This window comes from Gigantopelta aegis, chromosome 15, assembly GCF_016097555.1.
Source record: "Gigantopelta aegis isolate Gae_Host chromosome 15, Gae_host_genome, whole genome shotgun sequence".
Lineage (NCBI taxonomy): Eukaryota > Metazoa > Mollusca > Gastropoda > Neomphalida > Peltospiridae > Gigantopelta > Gigantopelta aegis.
The window spans coordinates 16,572,194-16,594,685 of record NC_054713.1 but is presented as its reverse complement, the minus strand read 5'-3'; the positions used below and the strand labels follow the sequence as shown (position 1 = coordinate 16,594,685).

Sequence of the window (22,492 nt, the reverse complement as noted above, 5' to 3'; positions counted from 1 at the left end):
AAAATGCATATACGTTTATATATTAACAAAAGGATAATATATTGGTGTACAATTATCTCGGACAAGGACAATAAATAAATATATTTATTATATAATAATATGTTTGTATAAATATTACAATGGCACATGTAAATCTTTATGGTTACATAGTGTTAAGAATATTTTAGATAACTGTGGCTTAAGTTTTGTATGGCAACAACAGTGTTTTTTCAAGTACGGGATGGTTACTATCCACAATGGAAACAAGACTTAAGGATCAGTTTCGGCAACAGTGAAATAGTAATAAGTTGAATACTTCAAAGGGTAAAATGTATATGATTTTATTAAACCAGTATTTAGTCAAGAAACATATATATTTGCCAAACAATTTGACACTTCCATTACTTAAATTTCGTACTGCTAATCATTCATTATCAGTAGAACGAGGATAATGGAGCGACTTCCCTTACCACGAGAGATATTGTACAATATGCCAGAATCAATGTGTATGAGATGAATACCATGCCCTCTTTGAATTCCCTGCATTTTTGATAGAAAGACAATTATATCTTAAAAACGAATTTATTACGAGACCAAATTTGTATAAGTTTACTTTGTTATTTAAACAGAACAGCTGTCAAAAGTAAGGAAACTTAGGAAATTTGTAAGTATTATAATGACAAAATAAAGAGACCAATAGTAATCTATTTGTGTGGATGTATGCCTATGTATATAGTTTTTCTTTCTCTCCTTTGTTTTTTTTTTTTTTTTTTTTTTTTTGGTCATTCACTGTCACACATGTACCACCGTTGGTGGTCTTTATGTGAATAAAGTGATTGTTGTTGTTATTAAATGCACTTGTTGGGAGTCTTATTATCTAAGACATCTGTAGTTGCACGTCAACTCTTGAAGATTTACTATTTGCAGATAATGTTGATGATTTACAGAAAAAAAATTAGATTCTGTATTGTATTGTAAACTATGGAAATTGAAACTGAATGTTGACAAAACAAACATTTTAGTGTTTTGATCTAAGAGAAGTAAACTTCAAAATAAATAATAATAATAATGTAGAGGTAGTCGATTATAATAAATGCTTAGATATTGTATTTAAAACCCACCAGTAAATCTGCTTATTGCTAAAACAGCCATAATGAATCAGAAACAAAACACACAAAAAAAACCCAATGTGCATGCATTTACTTCTCGTTAGAATAAGAAATTTGAATTTACCTTTGGATTACCAGTTGTTGCTTTGAGACCAACCAATACTCCCTATTCTTATTTATGGTTCGGAAATAATATGGTGTTTTAGTAAAATTGACATGATAAAGTTTCATACGGATTTTTAAAAATACATATTGAATGTTAAAAAGAAGTACACCCCGAATATATCTTATATGGAGAACTTGGTACACAGCCTATCTCGGGTATAATAAGACAACAAATTATAATGTATTGGGCTAAACCTGTATCTGACAAGTAGCATAAAATGTCAGTAATTATATATAGTTTATTAAAGCAAAAAACCCGACCTTGATTCTGAATAGTTAAAGTATATTAAAACCTTTAAAAGACTTTACTACTTATTGTTATATAATTTGTACAAAACTGGCACGCCTTAGTGTCCGATTCCCCCAAATCTGTTTTATCGTATTATTAAATATAATATTAATTTTGAAATCAATCTTCTTTTTTTACCTAAAAGAAAATAGACCACGAGCAAAAACGAAATGTACTCTTTGTAATCAAAATGAATTAAGTGATGAATATTATTATACTTATCTTCGACCATTTTGTATCGATACTCGTAAGAAATATATTAAGTCAAAATACTTGTTCAGGCCAAACATTCTAAAAGTTCACGAATTGCTTAATACTAATAGTTTGCCAGTATTAAGAAATCTATCTCAGTTTGTAAGAATCATCTTTAAAACAACCTCGTTAAAAGGACATTCCTCAGTTTTCTGCATTGTAAGATGCTTCCGACTAACAAATGTCTACGATTAAACTTACATATTACATATATTTTCTTGTTTAGAATATCAGCGTCTGTATATTCAGTGTGTTTCTGGTCATCTTAATATTTGTAAAAAGCCCAAACTGGATTTTGTCTTCAAATAATTTCGTACGTACCAAAAAAATATATATTTTAGGAAATAAAATGAAATTTAACCTAGTACAAATATTAGAACGATCAAAAACACGTTTAATATACAGCCACTAATATTTTATGCAGACAAATAGATTTCATGTGTAATTACAATCTTTAAAAAGTCTGTTAGTCGATAACATCTTAAAAAATTGCAGCAAACTCAGGAATGTTCCTTTAAAAAACGTGCTGCATCCCTAACTGCGTTATGCTTCAAATACCGTTCATTTTGTTTTCTCGTGAATGGTTCGCGCAATCAACATCCGATTTGTTGTCATCGGCATGTCGTTCATTTATGAGGTTTTTCTTCACAGTTCAGGAATATTTTCATAAACAATAAAATTCTGAAAAGTAAATATCTAAATACAAAACTTTACAAACCCCTAAAACCATTAATTTTACTAAGTCGTTTTTGTTTATTGCTTAGAATTACCGATATCGGGTCCACATGACTCGTAGACAATGACTTAAAATGGAGAAAGATGAATTAACATTCGGTGCGTGTCACATGACCTCACACGTGCCTGATCAACAAGCCAAAGCATTTAATTTTTACGATTTTTAAGACACCTGTTGTTAGAATGAATTATTACATTCGATCTGCTATATTTGTGTGCCTCTATTGTAGTGAATAGTATTCATAATCCATTTATAATAATTGTAAATAATTTTGAGTGTATAAATTGTGTTAATTATGAATCAATTCATTTAAAAAATGATATTTTACAAACTATTCACTGGTATAAACGTAATGACTATCAGTATTGTGACGGAACATGCTCTTAAAATTGTTTTCGCCTGTGGCGATTTTAATTGTGTTAGAGGGCCGTGTGCAGTTTAATTGCACTTAGCTAGCTGGGCAACTTGTTACGTAATACTTCGCGCGATCGGGCATTCCAATATGCACTTAGTCCAGATGTGGAGGCCATGTGGCGAGTAGTTACGTAATACCTCTGCGAGTGCGGTTTTTACAACCGTGATTTGGCGACGATGGCGTCAGTAAGTCTGACGATCAGAGAGAAATATACCGACGCTAGTAGAGGTGAAATATCAGATGATAGGGGGAGGTACCGCCTTGTACCCCCAGGCCAATTCTGATTTTATAATAAATAGCTAGTTTTTAGAGATATCGAGGAGAACGAAAAGGAAGCTCCCAGGGAACGTAGTCCGTTGGACTTTGGTAAATATCATTTCTGCTCTGTGTATAACCTTGATGTGATTGATGTGACTTTAAATATTTTAATACTGTATTATACCAATATTCTTTAGACAGTGTCTTCGGTCATCTGACGAAGTAAATCGTAGACTTTTTGTTCTAACATTATACGAGTATTTGGTAATATAAAGCTTAGCCAGTCATCCTAGACGACCTAGGTAAACTGTAGGTTATTGTCTTTATTGTGATAGGTACCAGTATTAATTCTGTGTTACAAGATTACTGAATGAGTAGTTAGGGTTAATTAAAAATTAACCCGTTAGGAATAGAGCTGTAATTCCTTTATTAATTAAGTTCCCCAAGAAGCGTTTCTCAATTATCACACGTTACTGAACGAGTAGTAAGGGTTAACTAAAAATTAACCAGTTAGGAATGGTGTTGTAATTCCTTTATTAATTAACTTCTCCTGGAAGCGTTTCTCAATTATCACACGTGTGGGTGTGGTGTAACGGTGAAGTGATTCGCATATTGTGTAACTAGACACCTAGAGATTAACTAATTAAGTGATCAGTTCTGGGTTGTTATTATTGCTGTTATTAATTAACTACTACGGCTGTACATTTGTCAGCGTAGATTAATACAGATTCCAAAGTGTATTGTGTTTTTGTTGTGTTTCTAGAGAGCTAAACATGCTATAAATATATATACTTTATATAAGATCGTATGTCTGATCATACCTAGAGACGAGCCATACTAGGGTTTAACAGCCTGTTACAGAGAGATCTAATAGATATACAGTTAGGAGAGATATTTTGATAATCGTGTTTTATTCAGTTACGGGAATTATAGAATCCCCGTGACAAGTATCGACATCAAGTTTTAGCGATGTGTGTTGATAAAACGCGGACCGGACCAGAACGCTTCACAAATTGAATTTTTCCTTTTAAAAAAAATATTAAACTAAGTGTTCGTCAACTGTGCATAGTTAAGAAACATTTTTTTTGTTCATGTAGTGGACTTAAACATGAAAAATGACGAACCGCACATGCGTGTTACGATACTTTATGCAAACGCATGCGCTTGAACAAAGTTAAGCGACCCTCACATATCAACTGGCGTCCGCGCGATTTTTCTAATCGCAGGAGTCGCCGGGGGATTTCGGGCGAATTTCATGTCTGCGACGTGTGCCCTCACATATTAGACGGGGCCTGGGAGGTGCCCTTTGAACATTGGATCGCAGTGGAGACAGTGCGGACACCAGGGCGTCGGCCGGACGCCGCTAGATAATCTGGCGGGCGCTGGGTGATCAAAGAACAGATCGGTAGGCGTCCTGGCGGAACCCGGCCAAGCGACTGGTGATTGATGTCGGGCTTGCCGGGATCCGTGAGGGGGCAGTAAGGCTATCGTACGTTGGCCGTGAGAGTCCCGTGAAAATCCCACGGCGCCCGGCGGATTTTTTTCCAATGATTTTCGTCAAAATCTTCAGGCGGCTGCCAGATCACCGGTCGGTTTCCGGCAGGCTGCCGGGCGGGGGCTTAGCGACGTGTCTACGAGATTGCCACGACCTAAAATCGCGCTTGGAAAGTCGCAGATTTGGGAGTCAGGTTTTCATGCCCGCGGGTTCGGGCGACCTCTAAAAATCGCAGCGGAGCCCGAAGAAAGCAGTAAATACAAATAGCTTTTACTTTTGCGTTAACAATACAAAACGTGTATATATATATGTATGAATTAGAGTTTATAAACGCTTTTTGAATGTGACAGAATGTAGTCATGTACCTTGTATGGCAAAAGCCTTGCTAGGTTAACGGTACTCTATTTGTTTACACAAAAATGGAATACATAATGATTTTCCTACTATTCCCGTAGTGATAAAAGCAATAACATGTTACTGTCTTAAAATATCGGCTTGGCCCTGCTCAGGTCGAATGGCGAATTCCATATATATATATATATATATATATATATATATATATATATATATATATATATACACATGCATCCATGCATGCATACATACATACATACATAGAACGCAGTTGGTCTGATAGGTAGCGTTCCGGCCTAACAATTGCGGGCGATTGGGTGCCACGGATTCGGGTTTCGGTAACGGCATGAGGAAATTTGTGAAAGCAATGGCGAATTCCATATATATACTTACGGGAAGCAGTTGTGAGACCAAGCGCCAGCAGAAGACAGAACAGAACCAAGATCAGCCGCATGTTGTCGCTTCTTCGTAGTGACGTAATGAACGGTTTGTGTTTCGAGTTTTATAGTCTTTTGAAGTTTTACGTGGCAGCGTCCTTTCAGCACCAGATGTATTTAGATAATTACGAGGTGGCTGATTTTGATCAAACAGGCAATTAAATTATTAATATTAAATTACAGATAAGCAACAGTGTGTGCATCTAGTATACAAGAAATAAATTAGCAAATGAATACATTAAATCGCACAGTGGTTTCAATCTTCACTCCATGTGTATCTGTTACAGCGTAATAGGCGATGACGTTACAGCTGGATACACACGGCTCTACTCTGTAACGCCATCTCGTAGTACTAATCACGGTAGTGGTTAAATCATCGGAGATAAACCTGGCAGGTACTGAGTTCGCATCCCAGTTCCGGCTTCATCCCAGTGCGAGTTTAACGACTCAAGAAATTAACAGTAAAACATTTGATTTTTTTTTTCATCCAGTGTATATAGAAACACCAAAAACTATAACTTCCCGTGATAAAGCGCTCTCCTGATGCGCTGTCGGTCTACGATCAGTCCCCGTCGGTGGGCCCATTGGGCTATTTGTCGTTCCATCCAGTGAACCAAAAGTTTATTTGTTTTCAAGCACCTCAAGCGAGCACTCAAACGACTGAGCTAACCCCCCCCCCCCCCTCCCCCAGTGAACCACAACTGGTATATCAAAGACCGTGGTATATGCTATCCTATCTGTTGGATGGTGCATAGAACTGATCCCTTGCTTCTAACTTCTTAAAAGTGTAGCGGTTTTCAACGTATTTTCCAACAAATACACAGCGAACGTGTTCGCGAACATTTTGATGGCTTCAGAACTTGTAGTAATTCGGTGTAATGACAAAACAGGACAAGACAAATTGTTTATTAAACACTGAGCCACTCTGTATGGACTTAATATTAATAATCGACACACAAAATATATAAATATTACATTAAGACACATTTAAAACATTAAACATGAAATAAAATATATAAAAACATATATCTAACTAAAACCCCAAAATGCAGTTAATAATACAGTAACATACATTAAACTTATATATAAAATAATAGTAATAATAATAATAATAATAATAATAATAATAATAAAAATAATAATATTCAGTTAACGTAAAAACACCATGACGCTATTCTAAAATTAATGTGCATGTCTTGGCACTTAATCTGTTCAAAGTATGACTAGATAAGATATTTGGGGAAAAAAATCTGGGTCTGTAGCAGATATAAAACAATGTCATAATTCTATACATTCAATAAATAAAATATCCCTCAAATCTGTGTATATGGGGCAATGAAGCAGGGCGTGCTGTCCATCTTGTAGACAGTGGCGACAATTAACACAAACTCTCATCTACTGGGGTGTTATTGTAACGGCCGGTTTCTATATGGGGCAATGAAGCAGGGCGTGCTGTCCATCTTGTAGACAGTGGCGACAATTAACACAAACTCTCATCTGCTGGGGTGTTATTGTAACGACCGGTTTCTATATGGGGCAATGAAGCAGGGCGTGCTGTCCATCTTGTAGACAGTGGCGACAATTAACACAAACTCTCATCTGCTGGTGTGTTATTGTAACGGCCGGTTTCTATATGTATAGGGGGAGCGGGATGTAGCTCAAGCGGTACCGTGTCCGCCTGTGAAGCTGTCGGTCATCGGGTCGATCCTTCTCAGTAGACCCATTTGCAGTTTGGGCTAGTTTCCGTTCCAACCATTGATTCACAACTAGTTCATCAGAGGCCGTAGTATGTGATGTCCTGTCTGTGGCGAGGTGTATATAAAAGACACCTTACTGCTTATCGGAAAGAGTAGCCCATGTGGCGGCATCGGGTTTCCTCTAAAGAAATATGTCGATTTGACCATATGTTTGACGTCCAATAGCTGATTATAAGATAAAAATCAATGAGCTTTAGAGGTGTCGTTAAATAAAGAAAACTTTACTATATGTATAGGCGATACCCCACATCGAAACATAGCTAACGCTCTTCTATGAGATTTAATCATATCATTAAGTATAAGGTTCAAGCACGCTCTTCTGCGCACACTTCAGCTATCTGGGCTCTCTGTCCAGGACAGTGGGTTAGTTGTTAGTTGGTTGGTGGTTAGTAAGAGAGAAGAGGGTGCAGTGGCCATAGACCTACCCATCGAGCCATTAAGAAGTCGCTCTGGGCTGGAGGCGGTACTGGGCTGCGAACCCAGTCAGAGCGTGCTTGAACCTTAATTGGATATAAGGCCTCAGACCACAATTAATTTCGCTATATGTTTCTATATAGCCTTAGTGGCTATAATATTTTTATTAATATCAGCAGGCCCGTGAAGTTTTGTATGTACCTTTGCCTGCATGGGGGACACATACCCTGAAAAGGACAACCCCTGTTGTCCAGCTCTTTCTCCCAGCATATTGGTTTAAACAGACACACCCTCTAAACCTGGCCGGAGTACACCCATTTTACACAAAAAGCACTACTTTTGCATGGGCCGGAATTACCACAAACAAGTCTTCAATGTCAACAAGTTACACATGTTTACAAACTACATGCTATCCCCTGTCACTTCAGTCAAACAGTTGCCACTTCATAGCTGTCTGCCATGAAATAATCACAGTCAAACAGCAGACTACTTGCGCGGTGAAACTTCCGGATTTTGGACAACCAAATGGGAAGATAACTGTAATCTGAGGCCTATCAGTCAATTTTTTCCCCTAAAATCTGGCCCACACTAATGCATTCCAATGATATACATATTAAAGCAATGCTCGGTAAGTATCGGTATGTCACCTTTAAACTGAGAGTATACAGAGGCTGTGTTAAAAACACCTACCACAGTGCCTTGCCATGGCCAATTTTAGCAATGGAAACTTGAGTGACACCAACTTCAAAATGTAATAACTTTATCAAATTTTGGAATTTCTTCATACAATGAGCAGCTATTTTTTCTTCTACATATGTTCTATCTGCACAGTGTTGTCTTGGAAAGATTTTGAAATATTTAAAGGAAAAAAAATCAATCATTAGATTTTACTTCATTTTTAATGAAATATTAAACTTAAATTTAAATTTTTGAAAAACAAAAAAATCTAAAACTGTAAAATTTTGCATTTTAGATATGATAAGTGGAGGCTTAGTAAAGATATGGTGACTGAATTCATGATACATTATTAGAAATGTGTCAGAGGGATGGTGAAAGTCACAAAATTGGGGCCATTTGCAACAAATGTTTACACACTAATTTCAGGGAAAATTAGACATGATAGGCCTCATATTCAATTTTGACCTGCTGTATTTACTTAATCTACTTCATTTACTGTATTAGACATGTAGCCACTTTGTAAAAGGCAAAACAGTCCATATAAATGCATATTAATATGAATATGCCCTACAGATATTACTTAGGTATACACCATAATATTTTTTTTGTTGACGACAACTTTGAAAATGAAGATTTTGTCACAAAATGCTGATATAAATCCTACCAAGAGGTACTTGCACCATATTTTTCAGTTTCCAGTGATAACTGTTAACAAGTGTAGTCATGTGCCAGTGTCTGGGATACCTCAGTGTAGTATTTCTTGATTGGAAGGATGTTTGTAGTAATGACCACTGAATATGCATTATGGATTATTCTGCCATCTGTATTACAAGCCAAATGTTAACCTTTTTGGCACATTTTCTGCAATAAACTTGACAAGTATACCAGCATCTGATTACTGAACACAATAAATACATTCAGACAGCATAGAATATTAGCCTATTAGATTTTCTAAGGATAAAAGACCATTTTTGAAAAATTACTGAAGTGTGTAATTTACATAAATGTAGGTGAAATGTATTATTAGAGTACTTAATCTTGTTAAAAACTGTATACTATTTATTTAAAGTGTTTAATTACATTTAGTAGTGATATATTCATTATATTTAGATTTTCTGTCCAATTGCAATAATTGAGAAACTCATTAAAATTCAATATGTAAAAAAAAAAAAAATCTCAATATTGACTAACAAACCCAAGTTTTGCTCATTTTTACCAAATTATTAGCTCAAAACTGTTAAAAAATATTGCAACAACCTGTAGTAACATCAGAGGTCATTTTATGCTATTTTGGAGGATACTGAAATTTAAAAGTTGAAAATTTTAATTTTAATTTTTAATAAATTCAAAAAAAATGTTTTTTAATTTAATAAAATATTTAGAAAATAAATAAATTAGTTTTCATATTCCTTGTGGTATGCACAATCAGTCTGTGTAATTTCACCTCTCTGGTTATAATACTTTCATCAGAATCAAGCATTTAACCGGTGTAATGTGTGAACTATATCAGGCCTCAGACCACAATTAATTTCGCTATATGTTTCTATATAGCCTTAGTGGCTATAATATTTTTATTAATATCAGCAGGCCCGTGAAGTTTTGTATGTACCTTTGCCTGCATGGGGGACACATACCCTGAAAAGGACAACCCCTGTTGTCCAGCTCTTTCTCCCAGCATATTGGTTTAAACAGACACACCCTCTAAACCTGGCCGGAGTACACCCATTTTACACAAAAAGCACTACTTTTGCATGGGCCGGAATTACCACAAACAAGTCTTCAATGTCAACAAGTTACACATGTTTACAAACTACATGCTATCCCCTGTCACTTCAGTCAAACAGTTGCCACTTCATAGCTGTCTGCCATGAAATAATCACAGTCAAACAGCAGACTACTTGCGCGGTGAAACTTCCGGATTTTGGACAACCAAATGGGAAGATAACTGTAATCTGAGGCCATAAGCACGAAAATATGTTGAAATGACATTTAAATAGATCACCATCACAGAATACGTGTGGCATGTAGCCCGAGTACTCGGCCGTTCAAGAGTCAAACGGTCATGATCGCTCTCAGCCAAAGATAACTGCGAAAACACGGAATTGCTGTCTACCACCCGGTAAGCAAACATTCCCGCTCTAATACAGGAATAAGCCTATGTTTAATGATAAATACCATTACATTGATCATCTTCGAGTTCACCGATAACAAATATTTCACATGGTGACCACTAATACACACACTACAGGAAGAAACCCGACAGCACCCGATTTTTATCAAATAAAATACATAGGTGCTGATGGGTTTATTCCTGTAGTGCGTGGATATTAGTAGCAGATGATTAATAAATCAGTGTGCCCTGGTGGTATCGTCAAACAAACCAAACTTTAGATCCAGCTTTCAATACGCTAATGGAAGATTCATAACCGCCGGGTATGTTACGACTAATAACTCACACTTTATAATACAGTTGAATCCCGTTGGTTCGAACCTCATCGGTGTTCGATAAAGTGTTCGACCCATCGGGTGGTTCGACCTAACCATTCGGTTGATATCGTCTAAGCGTTGCGGTGTATGCGACCCTCCAGAGATCAACCCAGCGATTTCTACTGTAATGTATTTAAATATACTTTTAGTTATTTTAGTATCTTGCATGTTAAATTACTTTTCATTTTTTAGGGTGCAAGCATGGAGGCGAATACAATTTTTTAGACGGACGTTGTGTGTGTTCGGACGCATATTATGGTAGAAGATGTAATTTTCGTAAGTATGATTTTAGTTTTACTAAATTGTTACTGTGTTATACGGATAATGTCTTGTGACCGACATGTACAGGCTCCCTTCTTTGTTAATTATATACACATATTTGCTTTAATATATATATATATATATATATATATATATATATATATATATATATATATATATATATATACACACACACACACACACACACACACACACACACACACACACAGACAAATACGTTTTAAAACCGGACATTTTACGTGGTCCCAAGGGTTTCCGGTTTAGAGGGGTTATACATACACACATACATACACACATACATACATACATACATACATACATACATACATACATACATACATACATACATACATACATAGATAGATACAAGTATACAGTGAAACCCCTCTAACCCGGACACCCTTGGGACCACGTAAAAAAGGTATATAAATATAGATATAGATAGATAGATATAGATATATATGTATATGTATATGTATATGTATATGTATATATAGATATATAGATATAGATATAGATATAGATATAGATATAGATATAGATATAGATATGGATATATATAGATATATATTTATATATAGATAGATATAGACCGACATGTACAGGTTAATATATATATTAACGGAAATATGTGTACATAATTAACAAAGAAAGGAACCTGTACATGTCGGTCACAAGACAATATCCGTATATATACATACATACATAATTGTACTAACACATCTCACAACACTTGTGCACAGTTAAGTACTTTTAACACGCCACCGATGCACTTAACATCACAAAACACTAGTACAGTTAATTACTGTTAACACATCACGCAACACTTGAACACAGTAAATTCTTGATAAGAAACTGCTGACTCACTTCACAATACACAACACTCATGCACAGTTAATTACTTTTAAGACATCACACAACACCTGTACACAGTCAACTGCACGTAACTCGATACAGACTAAATTAACATCACACAACACCTGTACACAGTCAACTGCACGTAATTCGATACTGACTAAATTAACATCACACAACATCCGTATACAGTTATTTACTTCTACTTATGTTTTTGCTTATATCCAATTAAGGTTCAAGCATGCTGTCCTGGGCACACACTTCAGCTATCTGGCCTGTTTGTCCATGACAGTGGGTTAGTTGTTAGTGGTTAGTGAGAAAGAAGAGGGTGTATTGGCCTTGCACCTACCCACCTAGCCCTTAAGAACTCGCTCTGGGTTGGAGCCGGTACTGATAACACTTCTGACTCACTTAACATAACACAACGCACCTACGCAGTTAATTACTGTTTTAAAATGCTGACTACATATTTGTGTATGTGCGCGTGTGCTACTGTATACATTATGCAATAACCTATAGTGACTAGCAAGCTGATAGGTAGAAGACCACGGTTATTGTGAATCTTTAGCTGAGATTTAAGCATGCCAGCCCCAGGCATCCTACATTCCCACCTATGCTTTACAAATAATGATATGGTATGATATAGGGATTAACGTGCACATTCAGAGCAAGCTATTTTAGCGGACGCCTGTCATGGGCACATGTGCCTGCCTCGGCCGGCTCCTCCGTGCAGGATAGGAAAGGGTTGGGGTGGGTGGGAGAAGGAACTGGCAAGTGCAAGAGAGTACCGGCGGCCCGACCAGGGTGGGAGAGGGGGTTTGGTTTTGAGTGTTATGGAATTTGGAACGTCCCGTAGGATTAATGCCAAAGGGGAAAAGGTGTGCAGTTTAAATGAAGGAAATTTGGCGTATTTTTTATCGGTCCGCTGAACTCGAAAGGGGAAGCTATATATGTGTTGGAACTTAGTTGGCCGAGAGTAGCTCGTTACTAGGACCTAGTTGTTGTTAAGATGTCTCCCTAGGTTGCCCATAGGGTTATATTAAGAATTTACTTCATACTCCAAATAATTACCCTTCATTCATTTCAACTTATGTTCGTGCTTATATCCAAGTAAGGTTCAAACACGCTCTTCTGGTCACACACATTGGGTTGGTTGTTACTTAGTAGTGGTTAGTGAGAGAAAAAAGGTGTAGTGGTCTTACATCTATCCACTGAGTCAATAAAACTAGCTCTGGGTGAGAGCCGGTATCGGGATGCGAACCCAGTACCTACCAGCCTTATGTTCGTTGACCTAACCACAACACCACCGAGGCCGATTTTATATTGTACACAAGGGAGTTAACTGTATACTGCTATCGTATATCAATCATGTTTGTTTCTTGTTGGTTTATCTTTCAGACTGCCGATTGAACTATGTTCGAGCTGTAGGATACAAATGGCGGAGGACTTGTTTATCGAAGGCAATGAAGGCAAACTGCAGGAGGATGTGTGGTTTATGCAAAGGATGTAAGATACGAAGTTTTTTTTTATATATATATATAATATTAAACTACACAATTCATGTAAATTACGACGTGATTTATATACATGTAGATATAAAACTAAACTATACTAGTCATGTAAAATACAACGTGTTTTATATAAATAATACTAAACTACACAAGTCGTATAAAATACGACGTGTTTTATGTAACTAATACTAAATATAGTCGAAATATATATAATTATATAATACTAAATTACACAAGTGAAATAAAATACAACGTGTTTTATATAGATATAATACTAAACTACACAGGTCATGTAAAATACGACCTGTTTTATATAGACAGTACTAAACTACACAATTCTTTTAAAATACGACGTGTTTTATATGAATATAAAACTAAACTACACAGGTCATGTGCATGTACAATACGACGCGTTTTATATAGATATAATACTAAACTACACACGTCATGTAAAGTACGACGTGTTTTATATAGACAATACTAAATTACACAATTCTTTTAAAATACGACGTGTTTTATATAGATATAAAACTAAACTACACAAGTCACGTAAGATACGACCTGTTTTATATAAATAATACTAAACTACACACTTCATGTACGATACGACGTGGTTTATATAGATATAAAACTAAACTACACAAGTCATGTAAAATATGACGTGTTTTATATAAATAATACTAAACTGCACAAGTCATGTAAAATACGACGTGTTTTATATATATAATAATAAACTACAGAAGTCATGTAAGATACAACGTGTTGTATATAGATAATATTAAACTGCGGAAGCCATGCAAGATACAACGTCTTTATATAGATACTACTAAACTTCAAACGTCATTTAGTATACCTGTTATTTCAAACTGTTTATTGTTTCTTGGACCATTCCCTTGTTGACAAATGTCAAACCATGCAAAGGGAGATAACATGGGTTGTTACAGTAATTATATACATAATTTATACACACATAATGTAGCTATTACTTTATAGGCAGAATTAATTGAAATGATATATTCACAAGGACCTGTATTTAAAAAGTATCTAGAGTAAATGAAAGCAACTAACGCAATATGAGAATGAGAGTGAGATAGAAAGAGAAGGGGGTTGAAGAAATATTCACACACACGCACACACACAAAGAAATATATATATATATATATATATACATACACACACAGAGAGAGAGAGAGAGAGAGAGAGAGAGAGAGAGAGAGAGAGAGAGAGAGAGAGAGATGTTATATGAGAATGAGAGTGAGACAAAAAGAGAAGGGGGTAACGAAATATTCACACACTCACACACACACAGAGACAGAGACACAGAGAGAGAGAGAGAGAGAGAGAGAGAGAGAGAGGAGAGAGAGAGAGAGAGAGAGAGATGTATTATGAGAATGAGAGTGAGACAAAAAGAGAAGGGGGTAACGAAATATTCACACACTCACACACACACAGAGACAGAGACACAGAGAGAGAGAGAGAGAGAGAGAGAGAGAGAGAGAGAGAGAGAGAGAGAGAGAGAGAGAGAGACGCACTCATGCGCGCGCCCCTGCACTCGTTTTGATTGTGTACATAATATGTATCATTATTTATAACAGCATTTCAGTGGTCTGTAAATAGGCATACAAATATGAAGGCGTTTTACGTTACATCAATTCCATGTGACCTACTGGTGCTGATGAAAACAAATGGATGAACAAAAGTAATATTAAGATTGGATATCAAAGAGAGAATGGTACATTGCCCACTTGGTAACGAATTTATCAAAGCAGTTTTTACTGTAGTGAATGTGTTGTCAGTCAGATATCTTTGTTTAACTTCGTTTTGGAAATGAGTAATGTTTAACTGTACATTTTGCACTTTGCATTTACATGCATATATATATATATATATATATATATATATATATATATAAATGCGTAGCTAATAATAATAATAAATACAAAATATTATCTGTCTTAGTAGTATCTTTACATCCAAATATAGCAAGTTCAAGGTATAAATTTAGATTAAATATATGATTACCAGATTTTAATAACTAATTCAAAAAATTATTCCAAAAAAGCTGAACTTTATATTCACGAAATAGATGTTCTATAGATTCCCGCATATCACGAAAAAGTACACATTTCACTGTCAATAAGTTTTAGTTTATAAGCAAACGTGTTGTTAGTCAGTATTCTGTGTAATATTCTATATAGGAACCATCTTAATGTTATTTGGTGAGTGATCACAAATGGCTTTAAATAGATTACAGACCAGTTAAGGCTTGAAGTGAAACGAAGTTGCTATGTTAGTAAAGCAGTTTTCGAAACTTTCGACAACGTTAATGTGTAAAAAATATAATTTTGAGCCGTTGAATCGGAGAATCGACTAAGGACATATTTGTTTCAACATTTTTAATATTTATTTTCCTAAAATATGACTTGAACTGAATTAAATACGTCATGGTATTCTAGAAAAGAAACATCTAACTCGTATATATCATTAAATTCATTTAAAGTGGAAAAATGTCCTCGCTCATTAACGATATCGCAGATTTGAGAAATGCCTTTCTCAAACCATTAGTTTTTTTAAATGTTTTCCTGCCAATTTTTATTTCGGAATTATAAAAAAATTGGTTCAGATAAGAATAAGAAATCCTTAAATTATGATACTTTTATTGCTGTCGAGAAGTCATAAAAAGTCTGAATACAGTCCTTTCAAAACAGTTTATTTAGTTTTAAAACATGTAGAGGAGAAGACGTTACCAAATACAGAAATATTACGAAATTGAGGAAAAACAAGCATATAAAATAGGTTTCCATTTTGAATCTTTTGCTTCCAAGTTTCGAATCCACATAATCTTTAACGCCTTGCTATAATTAAATATATCTATCATACCTCTCTCGATGATAATACTCGATGCCTCTTTAACATGTTTCCATACAGTTAGTCTTTTCATCCTATCTGGTTTTTGGTTCCATACAAACTTGAATAATATTTTGTTTAATTCACATTGAAACGATTTGGTTGTGTTTAGGTATTAATAAGGCTTTTATTATCGCTATTCTGCCAAGTGTTGTTACAATAGTATCCAATAGTATCCAAGTTATAGACAGATGTGGCATATTGTCTCTTAACATTAGAAATAATAAAAAAAATATATTATTGACATACCGTACATGTATAAGATTTATTTTTAAGAGTGATTTATTAAATTTCCAATAGGTGTTGTGCCTTTCGTTTTCATTCAATACGAATTTTATACTGATAATGGTATGGTCAGTTTTATATCCACTATCTACATTGGGGATCAGTACAAAAGAATACAACATTTCGGATGTTAGGAAAAAATCTAATCGGGCTTGTGTTAGTGGGTTATTCTTCCTCCATGTGTAATTACGTAGTTCGGGAGTATGATCTCTCCAGATGTCCACAAGATCTAATTAAACTATTATAATTAACACTTCATTGAGAGCTTTTGGACTGTTTACATTTGCTTTGTTATATGTATCAACTTGTGGGTTTAGAACAAGATTCCAATATCCACCAAAAACATAATATTTATTTTAAGACTTTTTATTCTTGTAGAACTTGTAAAAGTTTGGACTATCTGCATTTGGACCATATAGGTTTACTGATGACATGCGTGTTTTCTAAATAGTTATATCAACAATAAGTAAATTTCCGCCGTCTTCTCTAAATACTTTATGCATTTGATATTCAAAATTGTTATTTAGTAATATAGTCACGCCACGAAGTGGGCTGTTGTTAAAATTATAAATACATTCATAGCCCCACTCCGCGCATATAAGAAGTTCCATCTCTTTAGTAAAGTGAGTGTCTTGCGGGATATAAACCGAATATTGTTTTGACCTTAAACAAATTAAACACATCTATCATTTTCGTTACATCAGCAGTTCACCGAACAACATATAAATCCTCTATCCATTTTCAAATATGAATATAATGCATAGTAATATATATAAGAGATGTACATTAATTAAATACACTATACCGTATACATTACACAGACCACTAACCAGGAGTATATAAACAATTATGTCACAATATAATTGCCTGCACATACATTCACCATAGATATGTAGATTACAAATACGTAAACATGTATAACAAATTAAAAAAAAAAAAAACCTACAGGATCAGAGGGAAACATTGCAATATTCATTACGACCTTACTCCACTTTTGTTATAATATCAACTGAAGAATGAGGAAACAAAAGTGAGAAATAATAGCAGCAATAGTACATTTAGTGGTGTTAGTAACAGTAAAAACTATTGTAAAACAGTAAAAACTGTGCTTAGACTAAACCAGGCTAAACACAGCCAGCTTAAAGTACCGTAATACACACTAAGAGTAACATAAGCATAAATAATATAAACGGTGACATATTTTAGCAGTAGATCTAACATACACACATAAAAGACACATACATACATACATACACACACATACATGCAGACGCACACACACACACACACACCTAACACAAAGACGCACACACATATATACATACACACGCGCGCGCGCGCGCGCGCACACACACACACACACACACATACACAAACACACACCAGGAAAAACACCCGATAAATACTATGTACTAATATGTATATTGACACGAAAAGCACACAAATAAAATATTGATGCAATAATACCCGTAAATAATCCAGAATAAAAACAAACAAACAAACAACAACAAACAAAAAACCCAACAACAACAACAACGTATTTGTTTTATATAGATATTAATAAACTACAGAAGCCATGTAATATACTAAGTGTTTTATATATATAATACTAAACTGCAGAAGCCATGTAATATACGACGTGTTTTATATAGATATTACTAAACTACAGAAGCCATGTAATATACGACGTGTTTTATATAGATATTACTAAACTACAGAAGTCATTCAATATACGACGTGTTTTATATAGATAATAACCGGCCTCGTTGGCGTCGTGGTAGACCATCGGTCTACAGGCTGGTAGGTACTGGGTTCGGAACCCAGTCGAGGCATGGGATTTTTAATCCAGATACCGACTCCAGTCGAGGCATGGAAATTTTAATCCAGATACCGACTCCAAACCCTGAGTGAGTGCTCCGCAAGGCATAACTGGTTCAACAAAGGCCACGGTTTGTGCTATCCTGCCTGTGGGAAGTGCAAATAAAAGATCCCTTGCTGCTAATCGGAAGAGTAGCCCATATAGTGGCTACAGCGGGTTTCCTCTCAAAATCTGTGTGGTCCTTAACCATATGTCTGACGCCATATAACCGTAAATAAAATGTGTTGAGTGCGTCGTTAAATAAAACATTTCTTTCTTTTATATAGATAATACTAAACTACAGAAGCCATATAAGATACAACGTGTTTTATATAGATAATACTAAACTGCAGAAGCCGTGTAATATACAAAGTTTTTTATATAGATAATACTAAACTACAGAAGCCCTGTAATATACAACGTGTTTTATATAGATAATACTAAACATACGTCATGTAAGCTACATGTTTTATATAGTTTATACTAAACTGCAGAAGTCATATAAGATACAACGTATTCTATATAGATAATACTAATCAGCAGAAGACATATGATACAAAATACAATATGTTTTATACACAAAATATTAATCAGCAGAAGTCATGAATTACATTATGAAATATACAACGTGTTTTAGATAGATAACACTAAACTACAGAAGCCAAGCCATGTAACCTACAACTTGTACATATAATGACGTGTTATATATAGATAACACTAAACTGCAGAAGCCATGCAACCTACAACTTGTACATATAATGACGTGTTATATATAGTTAACACTAAAGTGCAGAAGCCATGTAACCTACAACTTGTACATATAATGACGTGTTATATATAGTTAACACTAAAGTACAGAAGCCATGTAACCTACTTGTACAGATAATGACGTGTTATATATAGATAGGACTAAACTGCAGAAGCCATGTAACCTACAACTTGTACATATAATGACGTGTTATATATAGTTTATTTTTAAAGTTTTTTTTTTTTTATTTAACGACGCCACTAGAGCACATTGATTTTTTATCATATATCGGCTATTGGACGTCAAACATATGGTCATTCTGACACTGTTTTTTAGAGGAAACCCGCTGTCGCCACATAGGCTACTCTTTTACGACAGGCAGCAAGGGATCTTTTATTTGCGCTTCCCACAGGCAGGATAGCACAAATCATGGCCTTTGTTGAACCAGTTATGGATCACTGGTCGGTGCAAGTGGTTTACACCTACCCACTGAGCCTTGCGGATCACTCACTCAGGGTTTGGAGTCGGTATCTGGATTTTAAATTCCATGCCTCGACTGGGATCTGAACCCAGTACCTACCATCCTGTAGACCGATGGTCTAACCACGACGCCACCGAGGCCGGTTGTTATATATAGATAACACTAAACTGCAGAAGCCATGTAACCTACAATTGTACATATAATGACGTGTTTTATATAGATAATACTAAACTGCCGAAGCCATGTAACCTACAACTTGTACATATAATGACGTGTTATATATAGATAATACTAAACTGCAGAAGCCACGTAAGCTACAACGTGTTTTATATAAATTATACTAAACTGCAAAAGTAATGTAGGATACAGCGTGTTTTATATAGATAATACTAAACTACAGAAGTCATGTAATATACAACGTGTTTTGAATAGATTATACTAAACTGCAGAAGTCATGTAAGATACAACGTATTCTATAAAGGTAATACTAATCAGCAGGACATATATTGCATTATGTAATATACAACGTGTTTTACATAGATAACACTAAGCTGCAGAACTGTAAAAGCCATGTAAGATACAACGTGTCTATACAAATAATGACGTGTTATATATAGATAACACTAAACTGCAGAATCCATGTAATCTACACCATGTTTATATAGATAATACGAAACTGCAGAAGTCATGTAAGATACAACATGTTTTATATAGATAATACTAAACAGCAGAAATTATGTAAGATACAACGCGTTTTATTTTTATGATACTAAACTGCAGAAGTAATTTAAGATACAGCGTGTTTTATATAAATAATACTAAACTGCAGAAGTCATGTAGTAAATAATACTAAACTGCAGAAGTCATGTAAGATACAACATGTTTTATATAGATAACGCTAAACTGCAGATGTATAATATTATATGCAGTGTGAACTAGTGCATTTTGTAGAAACAGACCCCTGGTCCTATCGTTTACGCTGATAAAATTTCATTTGCATTACTGGTGGAGTACAATGTGTTGTGAATATCTGGGTTCACAATGTACGTATATTTACAGCCAGTTGCAGGAACAAGAACTGGAATTATTGTAGGCGCATGATCAAGAATATACCTGGTAAAGCAAAAAAGCTGTTGTGTAAAGCAGCGAGAGGCAACTGCCCGAATGAATGCCACTAGAATGTGAGTGCCTTATTATATTATTATTTTATTTTTACGCAGATTTATTTTAAATGTTTGGCATTTAGGGGTTACTCAGGCTTCTGACTGTCGATCATACATGACATGATTTTCATAGCTGACTTTCATACCTTGAAATATAGATAATACGATATCGTGACAAATATATCTATATCTATATCTATCTATATCTACATGTTTGTTCTTTCATCCGTCCATCCGTCCGTCCGTCTGTTCATGCGTTTATCCATCTACTAACACACTCACGAAATCCACCCATCCATTTACCAAAAAAAACGTTTAACATCCTCTCTCTCGTGGCGATACAGTTGTTGGAGAGGATCTTGATGTAGATTGTATCCGCCATTTGAAGCAAGGAAGGTGGATTGTTGCCTGTTGCGGATCAGAGTTCTAGTTTCTCTGTAAGATAGATCTGAGAGGAGCTGGTCTTTTTTGCTCCCCAGCAGCTCGGCGATTTCACTGCAGAACAGTCATTGTTGATTGGGCCAGTTCATTGAACCATCGAAACTCCGACCACTTCATTTGATCTTGGTGCAGGACGTAGACCAGGAGTAAAACATTCGCCTGATGAGCTGTCTTTCTAAAATAAATCAAGTTTGCTTTGTTTAGCTACACTACTGGAACATTATTTGAATGTCAAACATTTGGTAATTTTGACATATAGTCTTAGAGTGGAAACCCGCTACATATTTCCATTAGTAGCAAGGGATTTTTATATGAACCATCCCACAGGCTGGATAGCACATACCACGGCCTTTAATATACCAGACGTGATGCACTGGCTGGAACAAGAAATAGTCCAATGAGGCCACCGACGGGGATCGATCCAAAACCGAAATTACATTTGACAGGGTTCTGGTTTTGTCAGTGTCCGATTTAGACAGGAGTCACTATACGTGTATTCAGAAACGGTACATCGTGAAAAATGCAAGTAAACCATTGAATATTTCCGCATTTGTGAGGATGACATTTACTTGTAGAATGCAGGAACTTGAATGTCTGGACATCTATGTTTCAAAATTTCCGGCGAAGCTGGCCCCTAACCCCACCTAACACACCTAGGTTATTGGAAGTTATTATATCATTTGATCCACTAATTTGTTATTGGCATTGTCCGATTTAGATTGGTTTCAAAACACACACACACACACACACACACACACACACACACACACACACATGCATACAAACGTATACGCATACATACATACACACATGCATGCACATACATACATACATACATACATACATACATACACACATACATACATCAATAATACATACATCAATTCACACACACGCGCACGCACACACACGCATACACACACATACATAATGGATTTCATTATTTTGTGAAACGTAATACAAATGTAATGTTTTCATTTTATTTTTTGTTCTGTTTGCAGAAAAAAACATCTGAAATGATATTTACAAAAATATCAGAGAGATCAAAATTGAAAAATGGAATATCATCGATTTCAACTAAAAGTTTTAATTATTGTAATGTCTATAATATTGGCACGTTAAAATAAAACAATCTC

General features: G+C 35.2%; 1 protein-coding gene and 1 long non-coding RNA gene across 2 annotated transcripts in view; one reads left to right on the top strand and one right to left on the bottom strand.

Annotated features, from left to right (window-relative positions):
• LOC121389629 overlaps nucleotides 1–5,574 on the bottom strand; it is a 20,456-nt gene extending 14,882 nt beyond the window's left edge. The window contains exon 1 of the mRNA XM_041521269.1: nucleotides 5,446–5,574. Coding sequence (XP_041377203.1) covers nucleotides 5,446–5,506 — 61 coding nt within the window. The 5' untranslated portion in view covers nucleotides 5,507–5,574. The remainder of the gene's footprint in view (nucleotides 1–5,445) is intronic.
• The window catches only part of LOC121389630, a 25,142-nt gene extending 2,650 nt beyond the window's left edge, over nucleotides 1–22,492 (top strand). The window contains exons 2-5 of the long non-coding RNA XR_005960097.1: nucleotides 11,018–11,101; nucleotides 13,361–13,468; nucleotides 20,812–20,933; nucleotides 22,358–22,492. This is a non-coding gene — a long non-coding RNA (uncharacterized LOC121389630). The remainder of the gene's footprint in view (nucleotides 1–11,017; nucleotides 11,102–13,360; nucleotides 13,469–20,811; nucleotides 20,934–22,357) is intronic.